This window comes from Argentina anserina, chromosome 4 (assembly GCF_933775445.1).
Source record: "Argentina anserina chromosome 4, drPotAnse1.1, whole genome shotgun sequence".
Classification (NCBI taxonomy): Eukaryota; Viridiplantae; Streptophyta; class Magnoliopsida; order Rosales; family Rosaceae; genus Argentina; species Argentina anserina.
Window position 1 is genome coordinate 22,265,502 of NC_065875.1, and position 17,521 is coordinate 22,283,022.

The 17,521-nt window shown below is 39.0% G+C and overlaps 3 protein-coding genes across 3 annotated transcripts; all 3 read right to left on the minus strand.

Annotated features, from left to right (window-relative positions):
* Window positions 1-713: 713 nt before the first annotated feature.
* Window positions 714-2,932, minus strand: LOC126791475 (zinc finger CCCH domain-containing protein 15). Its single transcript, XM_050517934.1, has 2 exons — window positions 2,189-2,932; window positions 714-1,371 (listed from the first exon to the last, which is right to left on the minus strand). The coding sequence occupies exons 1-2, from the start codon at window positions 2,882-2,884 to the stop codon at window positions 1,045-1,047; spliced, it is 1,023 nt and encodes a 340-aa protein (XP_050373891.1). The 5' UTR covers window positions 2,885-2,932; the 3' UTR covers window positions 714-1,044.
* A 5,076-nt stretch (window positions 2,933-8,008) lies between these two features.
* Window positions 8,009-11,275, minus strand: LOC126790592 (putative zinc finger protein At1g68190). The gene is made up of 6 exons (XM_050516894.1): window positions 10,894-11,275; window positions 10,000-10,526; window positions 9,571-9,924; window positions 8,941-9,168; window positions 8,512-8,780; window positions 8,009-8,410 (listed from the first exon to the last, which is right to left on the minus strand). Exons 2-6 carry the CDS (start codon window positions 10,480-10,482, stop codon window positions 8,281-8,283), a joined length of 1,464 nt encoding a protein of 487 aa, XP_050372851.1. The 5' UTR covers window positions 10,483-10,526; window positions 10,894-11,275; the 3' UTR covers window positions 8,009-8,280.
* A 144-nt stretch (window positions 11,276-11,419) lies between these two features.
* LOC126790593 (uncharacterized) lies at window positions 11,420-13,748 on the minus strand. Its single transcript, XM_050516895.1, has 7 exons — window positions 13,597-13,748; window positions 13,443-13,521; window positions 13,297-13,355; window positions 13,083-13,204; window positions 12,771-12,975; window positions 11,927-12,098; window positions 11,420-11,666 (listed from the first exon to the last, which is right to left on the minus strand). The coding sequence occupies exons 1-7, from the start codon at window positions 13,597-13,599 to the stop codon at window positions 11,638-11,640; spliced, it is 669 nt and encodes a 222-aa protein (XP_050372852.1). The 5' UTR covers window positions 13,600-13,748; the 3' UTR covers window positions 11,420-11,637.
* Window positions 13,749-17,521: the final 3,773 nt, after the last annotated feature.

Consider the following 17,521-nt stretch of genomic DNA (forward strand, 5'->3'; position numbering starts at 1 on the left):
TATCTACCTTTCCCCTTTCTCTCATTGATTTGTTTCGGAAGATCTTTTGTAGACTGCTCTTTTTCAAGGCAAAAAGGAGAAAACTATGAGGAGATCTACTGGTGTAATAGACGAGAGAGAGTGTTCATCCAGATCCATAAAAATGATGAATCTGATCACTTACCTACCCACCAGCAGCTACCTTCTCCAGTCCTCTCTCTCCATCTACCCCAACTCTCCGTATCCTCCCCCAACACATATATAGGTTGATTGGTTCATTTGGGCCAACTAAGGCCATTCAATATGTTTGGATTTGGCTTAGTAAGACCCAGCCCAATATCAACCCTGCAAAATGCAAACAGAGCATAACTCCAACTCCAATATTACTGGTGTTATAAAACTTTTGTACCTAACACAAAAATTCCTAAAATTAGATCCGCATTTGATTCAAGATGTCATTTTCTGGGTTTTGTAACAAACATGGTGGAGTCCAGGTGGACAGACCTTGGAAGAGCTTGAGGTTAAAGCAGAATGGTAATATGGGTGACTGGGTAAGAAACCTCATTCCTTTACTCTTCTGTATAGTCACACTCACAGTCAGAGAATGGCATTAAGGGGTTTAGACCAACCAAGGCCTGGAGACATCATAACTCACTCAAAATCAAACACATAAAATCACATCAGGGAGTAATTGAAACCAAAATGAGACTGAGATGCTGCTTTGAATAACAAGTCCAAACCGAAAACATATTAACATGTCAACCATAGAAAGTTTCTTCATGGTTGGTAGTATGGTTTGATCGCCATATTAACATCTCATATACCTATGAAAATTCATCACATACAAAAGAAACAAGAGGCAGATCTCTGGGAACCTCATCTCTTGTCCATCTGCTGCGCTTCTGCCGCCTGGTAATTATTCCTACCATGTTATGCATTTCCATACTTACACTTACCAACATATAACTAGGCATTATATACTGAGGGCATGCAATATAAACATCAATACTGTGCTCAACCCTTGCTGTCTCTCTCTCTTTATCACTTACTGTCTTCCATCATATTTTACCTGATTGGCCTGCTGAGTTTAATGTTACCACCGGCAAGCTGTTTCTCCTCCTCAGTAAGTGCGTGGCGGAAATGGCAGCGATGGCCATATGGACAGACATCACCAGCTAGCACCATTCTGCAGACCTCAGTCTTGTAGCGTGGGTGGCGAATCACAGGGCGCAGCTCCTCAACTCCGTGAGCGTATTGGCAGTGGTCCTTGTAAGGGCAGTCACCAGACTCCTGCCATTTGTTGCAGAGTTCAGTCTTTAGCATGCCCTGGTTGAACACCTCCAGTTCAAGTGGCACCTCCTCTTTCTTCATTCCTGGAACGTACACCTTTTGCTGCATTGCACACACAATCATCAGAAATAGCACCAATGTTTAAATAACCAAGTTACAGAAATCATCAAACATCTCATTTCGGCATTTTCATAAATAAGTTACAGAAGTAGCCCCAGTATTTAAATAACCAAGTTACAGAAATCATCAAACATTTCATTTCGGCATTTTCATAACTAAGTTACAGAAGTAGCTCCATGGTTTTTTTTTAAAGGAAGCAGCTCCAGAGTTTAAATAATCAAGTTACAGAAATCATCAAACAGCTCATTTCGGTCATGTGTATTGCTTAAAGCCTTCATATGCTAATAAAACTAATAGCTTTCCCCAATCAATCAACACACTATTAGAAGAGGCATTAAGATTATACACAGACTAACAGTCCTATTAGAAGTTGTATCATTCTGGCATTTTCACAAACAGGTTATGTGCATTGCTTATATACATAATCTAAATGCGCTCTACCAAACTAGGGGATCCACCCACTGCAATGAATCAAAGCTCAGGCAATTGCAGCTCAAGTTTCCCCAAATTTAAAACACAAAGGATTCCATGATCAAAAGAAATCAAACACAGAAAGAGCAGTTAACAAATTTGAAAATCAATCCATGATTCAAAGCTTGTCTACAGTCTAACTTTGCCCAACCAAATAGGATTCCCATGAACACATAGAAGAACAATAAACTACTCCCTGTGCAATTTGAAATTTTTTGACCAAGATTTTACATCAGTAAAACTCTCACTCTGACAGTAAATAGTACCAAAGCGCAATACGATTAAATTACCAAAAATGACATGTAAAAGTCAGATACCAACGACTTACTGAAGCACTTGCCGCCTTGGCGATTCGAGATCTGGCCGCGGTGCGAGTCCGAGCGGCGGCGTTAGTAGCAGCGGTCACCGGAGGAAGCTTCACGTAGCCGCTGGACCTCACCGATATGCTCTTCGGCAGCGCAGTCCTCTCCACATTAACATTCTCCGCCTCTTCATTATCCATGACGTCACTCATCGGACTCTGATCGCTGAAGTCTTCTTCCTCATGAGTCGACGACTTGCCGTCAATTGACAGGGCGCGAATCCTGTTGACGATTCCAAACGGCGACCTCTGCATTACAGCGCTCGTAGAAGCTTCGATCTCTTTTCGGATGGAGGCTTGGATGAGGAGGCTGAGCTGCTTGTTCAGCTCGGCGTTGACGTTGTGGAGGTGGCTGTTCTCGAGGCGGAGCGCGTCGGCCTCCTCCGCCGCCTCGTGGAGGCGCTTCAGGCAGAGGCTGTGGCGATTGACCATCTCCTGGCGGTTCTGGACCAGCAGAGACTGGTAGAGCTTGTTGCGGTAGGCCTGTAACGTGTCGGAGTCTGATTCGTCGCCGTAAGGTGCGACGGGAGAAAGCTTCGGACCGAAGATTGAGGAGGAGAAGACGGCATCGTAACCGGCGCTGTAGCTTTGAGGCTGCGGTGGTGACATTGCGGAGGTTCCGAAGCGGCCTGAGGCGGTGGAGTAGACGACGTCGTTTTGCATCCTCGGTTTCAGTTTCACTGTAACACGAACACAATTCCGATCATTTTAACTTCAATTTCTTCTTTAAATCAAGAAATTATACAATTAAGATCAGAAAATCACACTTATCTTGCAGTTTTGATTCGATTTTTCTCTAATTAGGTTTTTGAAATTTACAGAGCACCGATCGTAAATCCTAATCTACAAGAAACAACTTCGCTACAGTTCTATGCCTCAAGAATTGAATCAAAAATCAAAGAAAATTAACAATCTGATCAAGTGAAAAAGAGAATCATGCATCGACGAACAGAGATTGAAGCAGATCTAGCAAATTGATGAAGAATTGAGCGAACAATTAAAGCGGAGAGAAAGGAATTGGTTACCTTCAGAAGCTCTGAAGTCGTAGCGTGACATCACGAAGCTTCTATCTCCGATTTGAGAGAAAAGAGAGAGTAGAGGAATGGAGGTAGAGAGTAGAGACTGGGTTTTATAGGTGTTGGGAGAAAGGGGAAGAACAATTTGGAGGGAAAATGAAGAAGCAGGAGCGTGTGTCCAAAACTAACCTCTAACTGAATGCCAGCTCAGCACTTGAGCTACTTTTACATGAACTACCCTCAGTGCTTTGATACTTTGTTTGGATTGTTCTTGGGTATTTCGTCATTTTCAAACGTCGATTCTGTTAGGACAAAGATCAGGTAGTTCTACTTGGATGAACTAATTTGAGCCGTTGGATTTACCCGTGTTTATAATCTACGGCGTATGCACCAGTTGACTCACTTGACTGTGAGAAATGTTGAGCTCCAAGAAACACACTAGCGGTAGTGTTATCTTACTCTCTCCCTCTTCGTGCTCAACTTCAGATTGTTATAGTGGCGATTTATATCCACGCGCCACCCTACACAAATTTATCCGATCACCATGCAAATTTTAATTTAATTAAAAGATTCACTCTCAAATTATCAAGTTACAACGTGCTCGACTAATTTTATCTCGATCAAGTACCCTAATACTTCGAAAATGAATAATTTTCGTTTGCAATTGCCTCTTTGTTTCATTTGTAAGGCAGAGTATCAATAGTTTCTATTCTTAATTTTATTTGTTCGGTTAGAGTAGAAGACTAAGCTATTTAGAACAACTTTAAGAAGGTAGAGGGGATATAATAGACAGGTTCGGTTGTGAGGTGTAATGAGTTGTGGTTAGCTTTAGATTGTTGCTTAGTTTGGAATCATATTGACATTGGAGGGGAGGTTGATGGTGGTAGTCTTAATTTTGGTATTTTCGGGACCGCAATTTTTCATATGGATTATGAAATGAAGGAAGAATTGTGAGGGAAGTGAAGTGCTATCATTCTCGGTTGGTTTAAGAGGGTGTTTTGCTTCTTCATCACATCTATAAGTTCTATAACTACCCGTTCTTGTCCGATTATATATAGCTCTTACATCAAAATCTAATATCATGTACATGTTCGGTGAATCATGCATCACATAAAGAAGTAAGATATATAACTTTATAACCAAACCAGTGATCGATGAGATGAGATCAATCGATGGCTTATTCTTCTGTGAACTTTATATTAATCTGTTCGAGTGTATGTTATAAATTATGAGAGCCAACAACATAGAATATAGTAACTCAATCTAAACCCAAAAAGAATTAAGCGTGATTCAACACCGTCACACCGATCATTCATGCATTTTTGTCGACCTATTTAAGTTGCTACACATATTTAGTTATTACAAAATCATTACAACCACTTGTACATTTCTTTGATTTCAGTATATATAGCTATGCCTAAATTTGATATAAAACGACTAATTACACTATTGCTTTAACACGGAAGAAGTGTAGTGCTAATTTTAGTTAGTTACATACATAAATGCATGAGAGCTTTGGTAACGTGTTGCTCAGCTTCTTAACTTCTCGCAAATCGACCTCTCACCCGCTTACGTGCATCCGCTATGGCTTTCTTCTTTTGATATCGAATTGTCCTCCCATACCTTGAAAACGAAAAAACGAAATTAATTAAGTAGACATACTTGGCATGTACATGTTATATAGAAAACTAGTGATAGAGATCAAGGCACCACTAGAATATGCTTAAAATGAAACCTAGTTAACATCATCTCTTGTCAATGTCCGTTAACCTTCATTGGTTTCAAGATACGATACTCGTTTTATTGAGTGTAAATATACTATACATACTCGTGTAGTAAGGATAAATGATTGGAGACTTGATTATTTAGATTTGAGGGATCATTGAATGATCGAATAATAACAAGTCTACTTTCTTGAGAGGTTTATTAGAGGCTTTATTTGTATAGTACTCACACACGAGAATGCTTCTTCTGCTTGGACCTCGTCACGGCATTAGCTCTGGAGTCAAAAACATGTTCACGGTTGACACCGTATGAAACGATACTACTGCTTAAATTATTGCAGAGTAGTAGTGACGAGGATGGCGACGAAGATGATGAACATCCATTGACGTGAATAAAGGAACTTTCCCCGGACAGTCCATGGAGGCTGCCACCATATCTAGATTATTGGGATCATTTTCGTTCCCGTCATCAAGCTGCTGCTGGTTTCTGAAAATAATATTTTGATCATCCTCGTCTCCGATTAGTTCTTCCAAGTTGAGGAATGCTAGGTATTCATCATCAGGGATGCTAGAAACCCCAAGCTGGTCTTGCATCTTGTCAGACCGCCGCTACAGAATCAGTCATGACTAACAATTACGTAATCTGTTAGAATAATTATTAAGACTAAGTAATTAAGTACTTTAGTTAGCTAGTGATTTGATGACGGGTAATATTAGCTAAACAAGCAAATGAATTCTCCCATAATTGATCCCATTGAAGATTTGAGGTGATTAGATGCATATTTGAACAAGTGAACACCCATATGCCGCGGTTAACTCTTAAATGTTGTAACAATTAACTTACATATTTGCAAAGCTGAATGCTGTATGTTCAATATTTGTTACTTTTGTTTTTCTCAATTCTAACAAGAAGATCATGTTGAAAGCTAATGAGTTTTAGTAGTAAATAATTTGAAGAAAAATAAGCTCCATTTTTTTGAGAAATGACCAAATTAAATTACTTGCAAAATAATGAAAAAAATTAATTAAAAAAAATTACCTGACGAGTTGTATTGCTGCACTGTCCAAGAGAAACAGTAGTCTGACTTTTGCAAGTCGAGAGTCTGGTCCAAAATATCCAAGTTCCACTCATGATTTGTACTACTAGTGTCAGTAGTGAGATCTTGATTCATTTGCACACCCCAAATTGCGGCAAAGTCCTCGGTGTAGAAAATGATTTCCATTCATTCTGAATGATACAAGATTTACAATTATATAGACTTCAGACTATAATTGATTACAATTGTTGACATCTATGAATACAAATATGTAACTGATGATCTAGCAATCAATCAGATAGCATAATTGATGCACATAGATATAGCCATATCAGTAGGTAGTCAATAAAGGAGATTGAGCAATTGGTGGAGAAGATTGAGTAGCTTTAACACTCGGCAGCGGGGTAACTGTTGATCGATAGTCGACTATGATGCACTGGGGACGCCGTCACATGGTGGCTCCGGTCACACAATTGGCACATAAGCCCGCTTCCGATGCCACCGTGATCCAGACACCCATCCTCATAAGCTGAGAGGCAGTTGCATGAGTCGCATAAGATGGTGCGTGGATGACAGTTCACTATTTGGTTACTAGATGAATGAAGTTTTGTAAGTTCAACTGAATGCATATATATTGTACTCAAGCATAAGAATACAAACATACCTGGAGCTGCCATATGTTATATCTCAATACGAATTTGATTAGTTGACGTGCTTGGTTGATTCTCCTCTGAGCTATCCTTGATGAGATTTCTCCAATGGGCAGAGAGATGTATTCTCAGTAGTAATCGTGATAGCTAGAGCAGGGACCAAACTGTTCTATATATAGGCTAATTAACATAGGTTCCTTCCCATAAAGTTTTTCCTATTCACAATGTACGACTAAAACGTTGGAAATACCATCATTCAAATCAGAATGGTAAAATATAAGTTATTGGGTTTTGCCTAGCCGGCTCACAACAGTTTCAACTGAAAATAGAGGGGAAATGTTGTCTTTTCCATAATCTACTTGATCTTCTCCGGCGGCTCTCCCGGAAAATCCGGCGCACTCTCCAATGCTACTTGAAATTGATTCACGCATGGTCTAAAAGAAACGTCAGGAAACGAGCCACAACCGGTCGGAAATGCGCCGAGAACGAGAGAATACGCTCTGAAAACGTTGCTAAAAGACATGTATACCCATACCATATGTAAGGTATAAAAACCCGAGAAATAGAAAAGAGAAGAAGGATATAGAGTTGCAGGTATAGGGTTCTCTCCCTCTCCCTCTTCAATTACTCAGCTTCTGTCTGCGTTCGGTAATATATAGAGTTGCATTTGAGCATGTAATTGTTTGTATAAAACTATAAACCTTGTTGGTGGTTTACAATCGACCTCACTTGACTTGACTTATATTCTTTTCAGAAGTTTGAGGTGAATTTTACTGGGGTTGCTTGCTGAATCCACCGGAGGGGCTCGGAAGATCGGTTCTTAATCCTGCGGTCGGTTTCAGGTTTCGGTTTGCTCTTGCTTGGAAGCCCATTTCCTTTTACTGCTTGATTTCACTTTTCAGCTACTTAGTGCTCTAATTGCTTGCTGCATTGCTAGAGTGGGCTATTTAAAGTAATGATTTGGTCTGTCTCTGACTGATTTAGGATTTACTGAGTGCGTATTGGTTGTGGCTTGCATTTTCAAATTCGCTTCTTCTGTTATGAATCAGCGGATGCAATCCCACACGGTTGCCGATGAGCCAGTGAATTTGAATATAGCTTTGTCTGTGCTGTTTTGGAACTTCACTTGTGTGTTGAACAAAGGAGACCATCCAATTAAAATGCTATAGGCTTCTTTTAGTTGTCGTGTTCTCGTTACTGTTAGTACTACTCTTATCATAGTGACAACATTGTTTATGATGTTTTCCGCCTCTGTTACCAAGTTTGATGGGAGAAAAAATGTTACCTTCAATATTCAGGGTTTCCTTTCCCATGAGGAGGTTGCTTGGCTCAGGAGAACCACCTGCCAATGTGATCACATCTGGTAAAAATGGCGTTTTCTTTCTTTTGTTAATTAAGGAAAGAACTGATGACTTGTCTTCTCATAACTCTTCAATTTCAATAAAGTCTGATCCACATAAAAAGTGCGTAAAAAATTTCAATAAATTTACTGCTAAGTGTGTTAACGAAGCAACTACTGTAAAAAAAGAAGAAGTTCATGCTTGCTTTGCTGACTGTAAATTTTAAACCAGATTGCACCTTCATCTGGAACATGGTAATATGTACTTGCGGACAAAGATGGCTAAAGTTCGATCAGTAATTTCTTATCACGTCAATGGTGTCCGAATCACATTCTTCTTCTGTCTTAACAACTCGACCCTTTCCTCTCCTATGAACATCAACTGTAGCTTTCCTTGACGAATATGGAAATTTCTTTTCAGTTCTGAACATAAGAAATGCACTTTGTTATGCCTATGTAATACTAACATGTCATACTTCGATCTTAGAAATCACTAGTGAGATCTTTGGAATTAGATTACTTACAGTCGAGAATGCTTCTTCTCCTTGTACCTCATATGAGAATTCGCTCCGACTTGTAGCTGTCCAGCATCCACATCAGGTGAAGTGCTTGAATGTACTGTATCATGGGAAGCTGCATTGTTGTTAATGGTGAAGTTCCTTGGTACAGAGAATGATAAAGTTGAAGAAGATAGTCCAAAATCAATGCTTGTGGAAATGTTTTGAATTATGTTACAGGCTTTGTCAAAGTCTGCAGGCGGAGTAAGGTACATAGAAGAAGCCTCTGATGCATCCTGTCAAGATAAATTATATGGGAGCAGATGTTTGTTCAGCACCTTACTTTCATCTTATATATAAAGGAGCTTGATGATTCTATTATTGCAACACTAACATTTCATTTGTAACTCGTAAGAAAGGAATTCAAATTAATACAGTGGAAATCGTAGTCTATACCACCATTCCGCTTGAGTTGCTGTCGTCTGATTTATTGACGGACATGTCCCTCTCCACTGAGGAATATGAGACATCTTTATGATCATGCAGAACTCTGGTAGGATCTTGATCACCTCCAAAGAGTTCCTCAAAATTTGGAAATGTTAAGTCAACATCAGGTATGTTGAAATCATCATGACAAACAAGCTCTTCACAAACCCCAAGGTCTTGCATATTTTGAGACCACAGCTACAAAATCAGGTCAGATGGTAAAACACAATGGAAAATGGTTCTTTAAATAATGAATTACACAGAGGGTGTCCACACTTGTACATCTACAACTTCCAGACCCCCAAGCAGGGGAGACCCAGTGTTAAGAGTCTGGTGACTTAATGAACTAATATTGCAGTAACATAGAAATACTTGCACTCTGCGTCGAAAATGAATGAGCAGTCACATAGTTGCAACAAATGGACCAAAACAATGAGTAGTGTGCCTTGATTTTGAAATAGTAACAAATTTCTCCTCCATATGGAGAGAATAAATTAGGAAAATTCATCTCAGGGAACTTCTAAACAGTATAAACAAAATAATTTTAACATAGAATCAACAAAAGTCCAGATGAATGACTTAAACTAATATTGGTCGAACCTGACTACTTTGGACCGGACTTCTGCACTGCCAAATGGAATCTGTCTGCAACGGAAGCTCAATAGTTGAATTTGATAGTAAATGCTCTGGTTGAGAAAATGGAAATGGCAAGGGGTCGTCTTTTGGATTGTGAAGCGGACTCTCCTTTAGCTGAAAGTTAACAACAGTAGTCCCACAACGTTGTAAATGCTGATCATGACTCTCATCACAGCTCTTCCAAGTATTATGTGCTGAAGAAGATAGGTCACTTTGTGCTGAAGGGCTATTCCCTTCGGCTAGCTGCAGCCTTTCCAAGTCAAGTATCTGGTGCAGAATAAAACTATTCTTCTTATGGTCTTCACCTTCACAATATATCTGCAAAGATAAAACACATAAAAGGCATCAAATAAAGGACATGATTATTTCAGCAGTACCAATAGTTCAAGCTACCTTGTATTGTTTACTGGTCGATGTTGATCCCATTTCAAACTGAGCACCAGCTGAAAGAGATTCAATAAGTGAGTAGGACTGCCCATTAGTATCATAGTTTACCACACTAGAGTCACAAGAACCACAAGAAGTGGATAGAGTCTTGTTATCCATCTCATTTGATTGGAAACCCCACAATGCTGCAAAATCTTTGGCAGACAGGCAGCCCGTGTAACTCCGGAGAGTGCGTTTGTGATGATGTTGGGAAGATGGCATGTGCTGGCTCCTGTCACAGGCATTGCACATAAACATTCTGTGATCCAAACACTGAACATAAGCAGGACGGCCTTGGCAGGATTCGCATAAGACAGTGCGCTGATGCCGATTAAAAACTGTGTTAGCAGAATGGATATTTGCATCACAAGACAGACAAAGTTGTGCTGCATCAGCTTTACAGTACACAACTGGCCTTAGGGCTCTGCAGAACTCGCAACATTTCTCCATTTTCTCTGAAAACTTGAAACCCTGAAGCTTCACATTTGCAGTTTCTAAATCCAAACACCAAGTTTGTATTAGTCCGAAGGAGATAAAAACAAACTACTACAGTAGAATGGTTGAGGTACCCCAAGTCCCTGACAATTATAATTTATATACATTTAGCAGGTTCTGCATCCATAACCATATTTCTGACTATTTGTCGTTACAGGGTCAGATCCAGAGACATGACACAGTCATTCACACATGAAGAAACAATCGCAAAATTGTATTTATAAATCTCAAATGTCCTCGGTCAACTTCACATGATCAGCAAATATGATACAGAAGAAACAGAGGTATTCCAAACTGGGAACTCCAATTAGAAAAATTCAGAGCTATAATCTTGGACAAGTAGACAAAAGAAAGAATGAAATGTACCGTGATTATTTTTCTCCCAGGAAAATTAAGGCTCAGAATCAGAGACGCAGAGAGCTCATCTCTTTGGTTGCTTTGATTATCTTCTGTTGTTGTTGTGTGCTGTGTACGATTTTCACACCTCACGAGTCCGACGTGTACATCTCTCTGAGCTTAACTTTCCAGCGTGGATTGGGTCGTGGACCATGCGATCATCATCCACGTTATCCCATTACAATCTGAGAGTGAGTGAATGCATGTGAAATGTATGACCCAGGTCATCCAAATCCTAAAACTCGATCCAAATCCAAGCTCAGATGGATGGACTTCGATGATGAAATCCAAGAATTTGGTTTTGTCAAACTATTACTTCAAGTACCATGGACATGAATTGCCAAAAAAAAAGGTACCATGGACATGAGGAAATGAGATCCTTATACCATGAGAAGCTGATAATCCAATTCAACGTTGACAGAGTAAAAAAGCTCGGTTTTACAGCACTACTTTTTACAGAGCAACAATGGAAGTTAAAAGCATATGAATAACACACTGACACAAAGAACTAGTCTGTTAATCAGAAAAAATCTTGTACAAGGATGTGTTTTTCCTTTCCTTAAGCAGCCAAGCTATGTCTTTATAGCTTGTACTTGTTCCTGTAAAGAATTCTGAAGAAGTTTCTGAATGTGAACTACAACTATACAATTGGGGAGAAAGCACACGCATAGTTGTTACAGTAATACATCAACCATTAAAACGGAGCATTTGGGGTCATCGAGTTGCCTTGGTGGAAGAAACACCTGAATCAAAGAAGAATGAATAAGAATTTGGATGTAGAGCACATAACTTCGAAACGGCATATATCAGAAAAACATTATATCTTGCAACTAACGACCAAAATTCCTGCCAGCAGTGGTAGCAATTCGCACATGACAATGGTACATAAATTTTAGATATGAACCTAAATGAAATGACCCAAAAGCATATGGATGACAGGGTGAATTCTATAACAAGTGCAAAGTATTAAGTTGATTACCAAATGATCCTTCTCATTCATTACCTTTTTTGTTTGCCATATGATGTACTTCGATAATATCATCATCCTCCATCCCCAGATCTTGAGGTGTTGCCTCTGTAGGTATTTTATCTCCATCAAACTTAAAAACTAAACTCTGAATGTCCAGCTTAGCTTTATCTGCATACAGTTTGAATACCCGACCAAGCTTGTCATCCTGTCAATGTAGAAGAAATTATTATTGATCTCAAAGTTTTCTAACATCCAGTAAGTCATATAGATGAAACCTCTACAAGAGAACATCAAAAAAGCAAGTTACAGAAAAAAAGACTGCGCGGGATAATTAGTAAAACAAAATCAAAATACGAAGTTCTCTTCTCCTTTGAAAAAGGATTGGGGTGGCTTTGGGGGAGAGATCAGAAAGAAAAGAATTAAAAAGTTGTACATACAGGGTCAAACGAGTTGGGTGAATCTATCACATGAATTTAATACAGCTCAGTGATACATACATATTATATATCCTCTGATATGGTTTTTCATACAGTTGTACAGTTAAATTGGCACAGAAAGAACCTCCTCTAGATTCTCAAGATGGAAATCAACACTCCGTGCTCAGTTAGCAGACACTAGCTTACATAAGCATTGCACACAGATACCCGGTACATGAAACTGGAATGTTATTGAACCCTAAATGGTATCTTTCAATTTTCTGCAATTCACACGGCTCACATATTTTATTGCAGTGTAAACCTCAGGTTATCAGTAAGCATATACCGTTTCTGCACTACCATTCAATTTCCTAATCAATTATAAGATGAGAAAGGACCAGAAAAAAACACATTATACAAGCTCACTAGTTACATTTCATATCTGCACAACAGAAACATACCGCGAACACGCGGAACTGCTTGTTTCCATCATTATCTTGAACAGATATAACCACTTTGTTTCTTTCAACTTGGGGCTTTGGAGGTGGAGCTGCTGCAGCATCCGGCGAAGTTTGGAGGGAAGAATTAAGAAGTTCTTGCCTCACAGACTCCTCCACAGCCCGGACCACATTTTCAGCCGACTCAGCAAATGATGCCCTCTGTAACCTGCATTAAATCAGCGCAATTTCATCGGTCAAAATACTGCAACAGAGTTACAACATTGGAACCCAACAGAATCTATACAACTCAATAACCACTGTAACAGAAACTACCTCAAGGCCTTTAAGATGGAATCATCACCCGGAGTCCTAGCAACTTTGGGAGGAGGAATCAGCCAGTCCTCCTCCTCGTCCTCAGTAACTGCGACATTGGCTTTTTCAACAACCTTTTCAACCTAAAAATCCAAATTCATTCGCCAGAAAATCAACATACAAACAGAAACTAATTTGCATAATTATAATCCGATACCGGAAAATAGCTGCTTACTGCTGAATCGGTGGCCTTCTTTCTCTTATTGCCCGGAGGAGAAGAATCCGGATCATCGTCTATCAATTACAAAACAGTGAGAGCTTGTCAATTCGAGATGATTGAAGCTTTTCGATCGGATTGGTTAAAGGGATAAAAGAGTTCACCGTCGTCGAGGGAGATGGCATTGAGAGGCTGCACGCGGCTGTAATCGAAAAGGGGCTCCAGTTCTTCCGTAAAATCAGCCTGCGGAAATCATTAGCCCATGGTTAAATAAAGTTACCGAACTCTAATGAGTGATGAGATGAAGAAGAAGCTGACCATTGTGAGAAATGGAGAGAGTGGCCGTGTGTGTGTCTATTGACCTTATGGCTTTATTTGAAGCGTCCCGCCGGAGAGATTAAGGTACGAGTTACGAGACTTTACGAAGCATCCAAAGGACCAAATCCGGTTTCTGTTGGAACTGGAGAACTGAATTTGGGTTGGATGAGCTATTTGGGTTGGGCTGGACCTTTGTTCACCCTAAGTGATTTGAGTTTCAATCCCGACACTCTTACGTCTAAAGATGATTGAGCATGGTTTCCGTAGTCACTAACTCACTACGGTGAACATGACCGAACAACATAGAACACTGAATTGATAGTTAGTACTTAGGTCTATTTGTGTTTCCCAACGAATGGTTCATTCCAATGATCTCATGTTCTAAACTAATTGTTGGAAGGGAAAGTTTGTTTGTTTGTTTTCTTCGAGTAAGGCTAAAAGGGAAAAAATGTGACACACTAAGTATCTAAATTTGATACCGAGGTAGAGAGACTTCATCTATACGTACTGTAGACTAGATTGACTTGATCTCAAATTAGTCTACCTCTATATTAAGCTAGTCAACTTGGTGTCTCGGTACATTAAGGCACCACAGATAATCTATGCTAAAAACATGCACTTTTTCAATCATGTTTTTATTGTAACTTGCTTTTTCGGGAGTCATATTTTGGATTTTCACCCTTATAAAGAAATGATTTATTTCGTACATTAACTAGTTACAAACTTTAAAACTGGTCGTTAGATTATTGAGACATGAACGTGGCATAAGGTAAAACTGTAAAGTGGAAACGCGTTAATTACGATCATGAACTCAACACTTGTCCGGGCATGTGAGGTTTGTTAAAAAAAAACTTGCTAATAAGATGGTTTTTAACTACTATAATTTAGAAGAAAATATTCCATTTCGCTATTACAGTGCGATCAAAATCCCTAAATATCACTATATTACAAATAACACGTTGTATGTCAAAATTTTGCCATGCGGAAAATTTCTTTCTCTTGAAGGGCTTGTTTAAGAACTCTCGGCTTGATTAGCTGAATCCAGACCTTTGTTCTAAATCATAAAAGTTTTTTCTTCAAACAAATAAAACATATAAGTTATGTTTTCATTTCAAGTTCAAAAGCTCATCAAAATTGCAAACAACAGACTATTGACTCATTACTTTTCATTTTAAGAAAAAAATGTATGCTACACATTGTTACTCAGGTGAATCTTTGAATGCACCAAAACCACCTCTTAATATACCACGTTTTTATGTGATTTCTTTAATGTTACATGCCAATTTTAGCTCATAAGACTAAGAAATTTCACGATATATTATGAGGCCAGAGGAGAAATCATACAATGAAACTTCCATAAAAGAGAGTTTGTTGGCTTAGACATTATGAGTTGTTTTCTATGAAATAAATCTTTAATTGGAAATTCTACAATGATTTACTACAGGGCTGAACATGGTTTTGACTACCTGGACTGAGTTTGCTTTTTTCCTTTTGGATTCAGCTGACCTTCAAAACTGTTCCAATAGTCTCTACTCTGACTCTATTTAAGCATAAAACTGGACAATGACAAGCACCCTTCTTCTGATTCTTCTCATTTCATAGAGTAACCTGTTTTCTGAAAGCAGCAAAACACCCTCTAAGTTATTGTGGTGCTAATGCTAACTGCTCAAACTACACACCTGGTAATTGTCATCCCTCTCCTCACTAGATGTCATATTTATGTTCTTCACATTCTCTGCTAGAACTTAAAAGTTTCCTGATCTAATGAGTTTTTCAGGTTCAAGCGTCTGGATTTCTTGCCCTATTTATTGCAGTCACTCTTTGTGTAGCTTTGGTGAAAATGGACTCCATGCGTTTCACAGAGATTGATCGTGTTCCTGAATTTGCGCACGGTCTCAAAATCCTGCTGCTTGATCATGATTCAAATTCCCTTGTGCACACCGCATCAGTGCTTGGACAAAACTCATTTAATGGTAATACATAAATATAACGCTTTGACTATCAAAGATGCCGTATGTCTGCGCATAAATGTTTTAGACAATGATCGATCATCTGTCTAGCAAGGATGACTGATATATAAATTCTATTCTATATGCAAATTTATCATAAGTAGTATACGAAATGTAACTGCTATTTGCCGCGGAAGAAAGTTCTCGAATATACTTTTCACATCAGAAAATTTTCGGAAATTTATGTTAATGTTTGTTCTGCGCAGCCGTGTTAAGTGAAATTTAATTTTATGTTGCATCTTCTTTCCAGTTACTGCAATCCAGCAGGCATCCGTCGCTTTGTCCCTGATCAGTAATGAAAAGAATCACTATGAACTAGTAATGGTTAACAATAACATGTCTGATGGCGACACTGTAACTTTTCTGCATGCACTGCTGGAGAAGGATATTCCTGTCATATGTAAGCACCAGATCCTTAAGTTTTCCATTTTTATTGATTAGCATACAACTTAATTTTTCTTGTGTAATGATTGTTTGATATCTGAACATTTGATGTAGTGATGTCCTCTGAATTGAATGCTGACCTAACCAAGAAAGCCCTAGACAAAGGGGCAAGCTTTCTCCTTGAGAAACCAATTGCCTCGGAGGATCTGAAAAATGTGTGGCAACACGCGTACTGGAAGGACATAGGTAAATCAAATCCTGATGAGTGGATGGACTGGTTAGAAGAAGATGAAGACATTGAGGCGAATGTAGAGTCTAGGGTGCTTATACCTTCCTTTGGAGGTACTGAAACCAAAGAAGATGGTGCATCAAGTAGGCCTGATACAGGGCATGATTGGAAGGGCCCTGGCCTAGAAACTGATCTAAAAGGTAAGTCTGTGCGCAGTAAGACTTACTTAACTGATGAAAATTATGATACAGATTTGCATAGCTATAGCACCGAAGAGTTTTTCCCCACTGGGAGAGAGAAACAAAAGGCATCTGGGATAAAGCAGCCAGCTGATGATATTGTAAAGCAAAAGAAAAGGAAGATGTCCAAACCAAATGTAGAGCAAACCTCCGACAGTAAGAGGTATAAACCAACTATAGAGCACACCACTGAAAGTACATCCAGGAATCAGGAAGGGATCTCCAAGAAACACAGCATTGACAGCAATGATAAAACAAGAAAGAAACGTATTGTTTGGACATCGGACCTCCATCACAAATTTACAACAGCATTAAGTGCCTTGGGAGATGAAAGTATATTTTCTTTCTCAGTAAACATTCTAATTTTTTTTTTATGTAATTTCCTTTTCAATCTATTGAGTTCAGCACTATGCTTCAGTTCACCTATTTAAATTACTGATTTATCTTCATTTTCTTGTCGGCCTGTTGCATACAGGAGCTCGTCCTAAAGCGATTTTGAATTTGATGGACGTGAAGAATGTGACAATGCGCCAGGTTGCAAGCCATCTGCAGGTTCTCCTCTCATCATATTTCAACGACTTTTTTCCATCTATCAACTCCTGATTGATTCTCTACAAGCTGTTGTAGTTGTGGATTATTATTTTCTTATTACTGTTTAATTTTCTGGTTTCTTATTTCTGTTTTACAGTTTGACAACTTGCATGTACTTTTAGAATATTCTTTATCTTTGCAGTCCCGGATTTAATGTAGTTTTTTTTTTAGAAATACAAAAATCAAGTACGGCGAATTAATGCGACTGGCATATATACTGGAAGAATCAGCTTAAGCGACGTTTGTAATGGGAATGTGCCAGCCAAGCAAAGTTCCCTGGTATTCCAGCAGAAACAAGGGACTTCATGGTTTGGAGTAGGACGTACTGTCGGAGGTTATCCAACAGAATCAACTACTCCAAATTCTTTCACCCGATCATCGATCTCCGTGACCAGTTTCAACAATCAAGACTACAGGATGCAGAATCTAAATTCTAGCTATGAAGGCTTGTCTCACTACGGAATTCATGATAC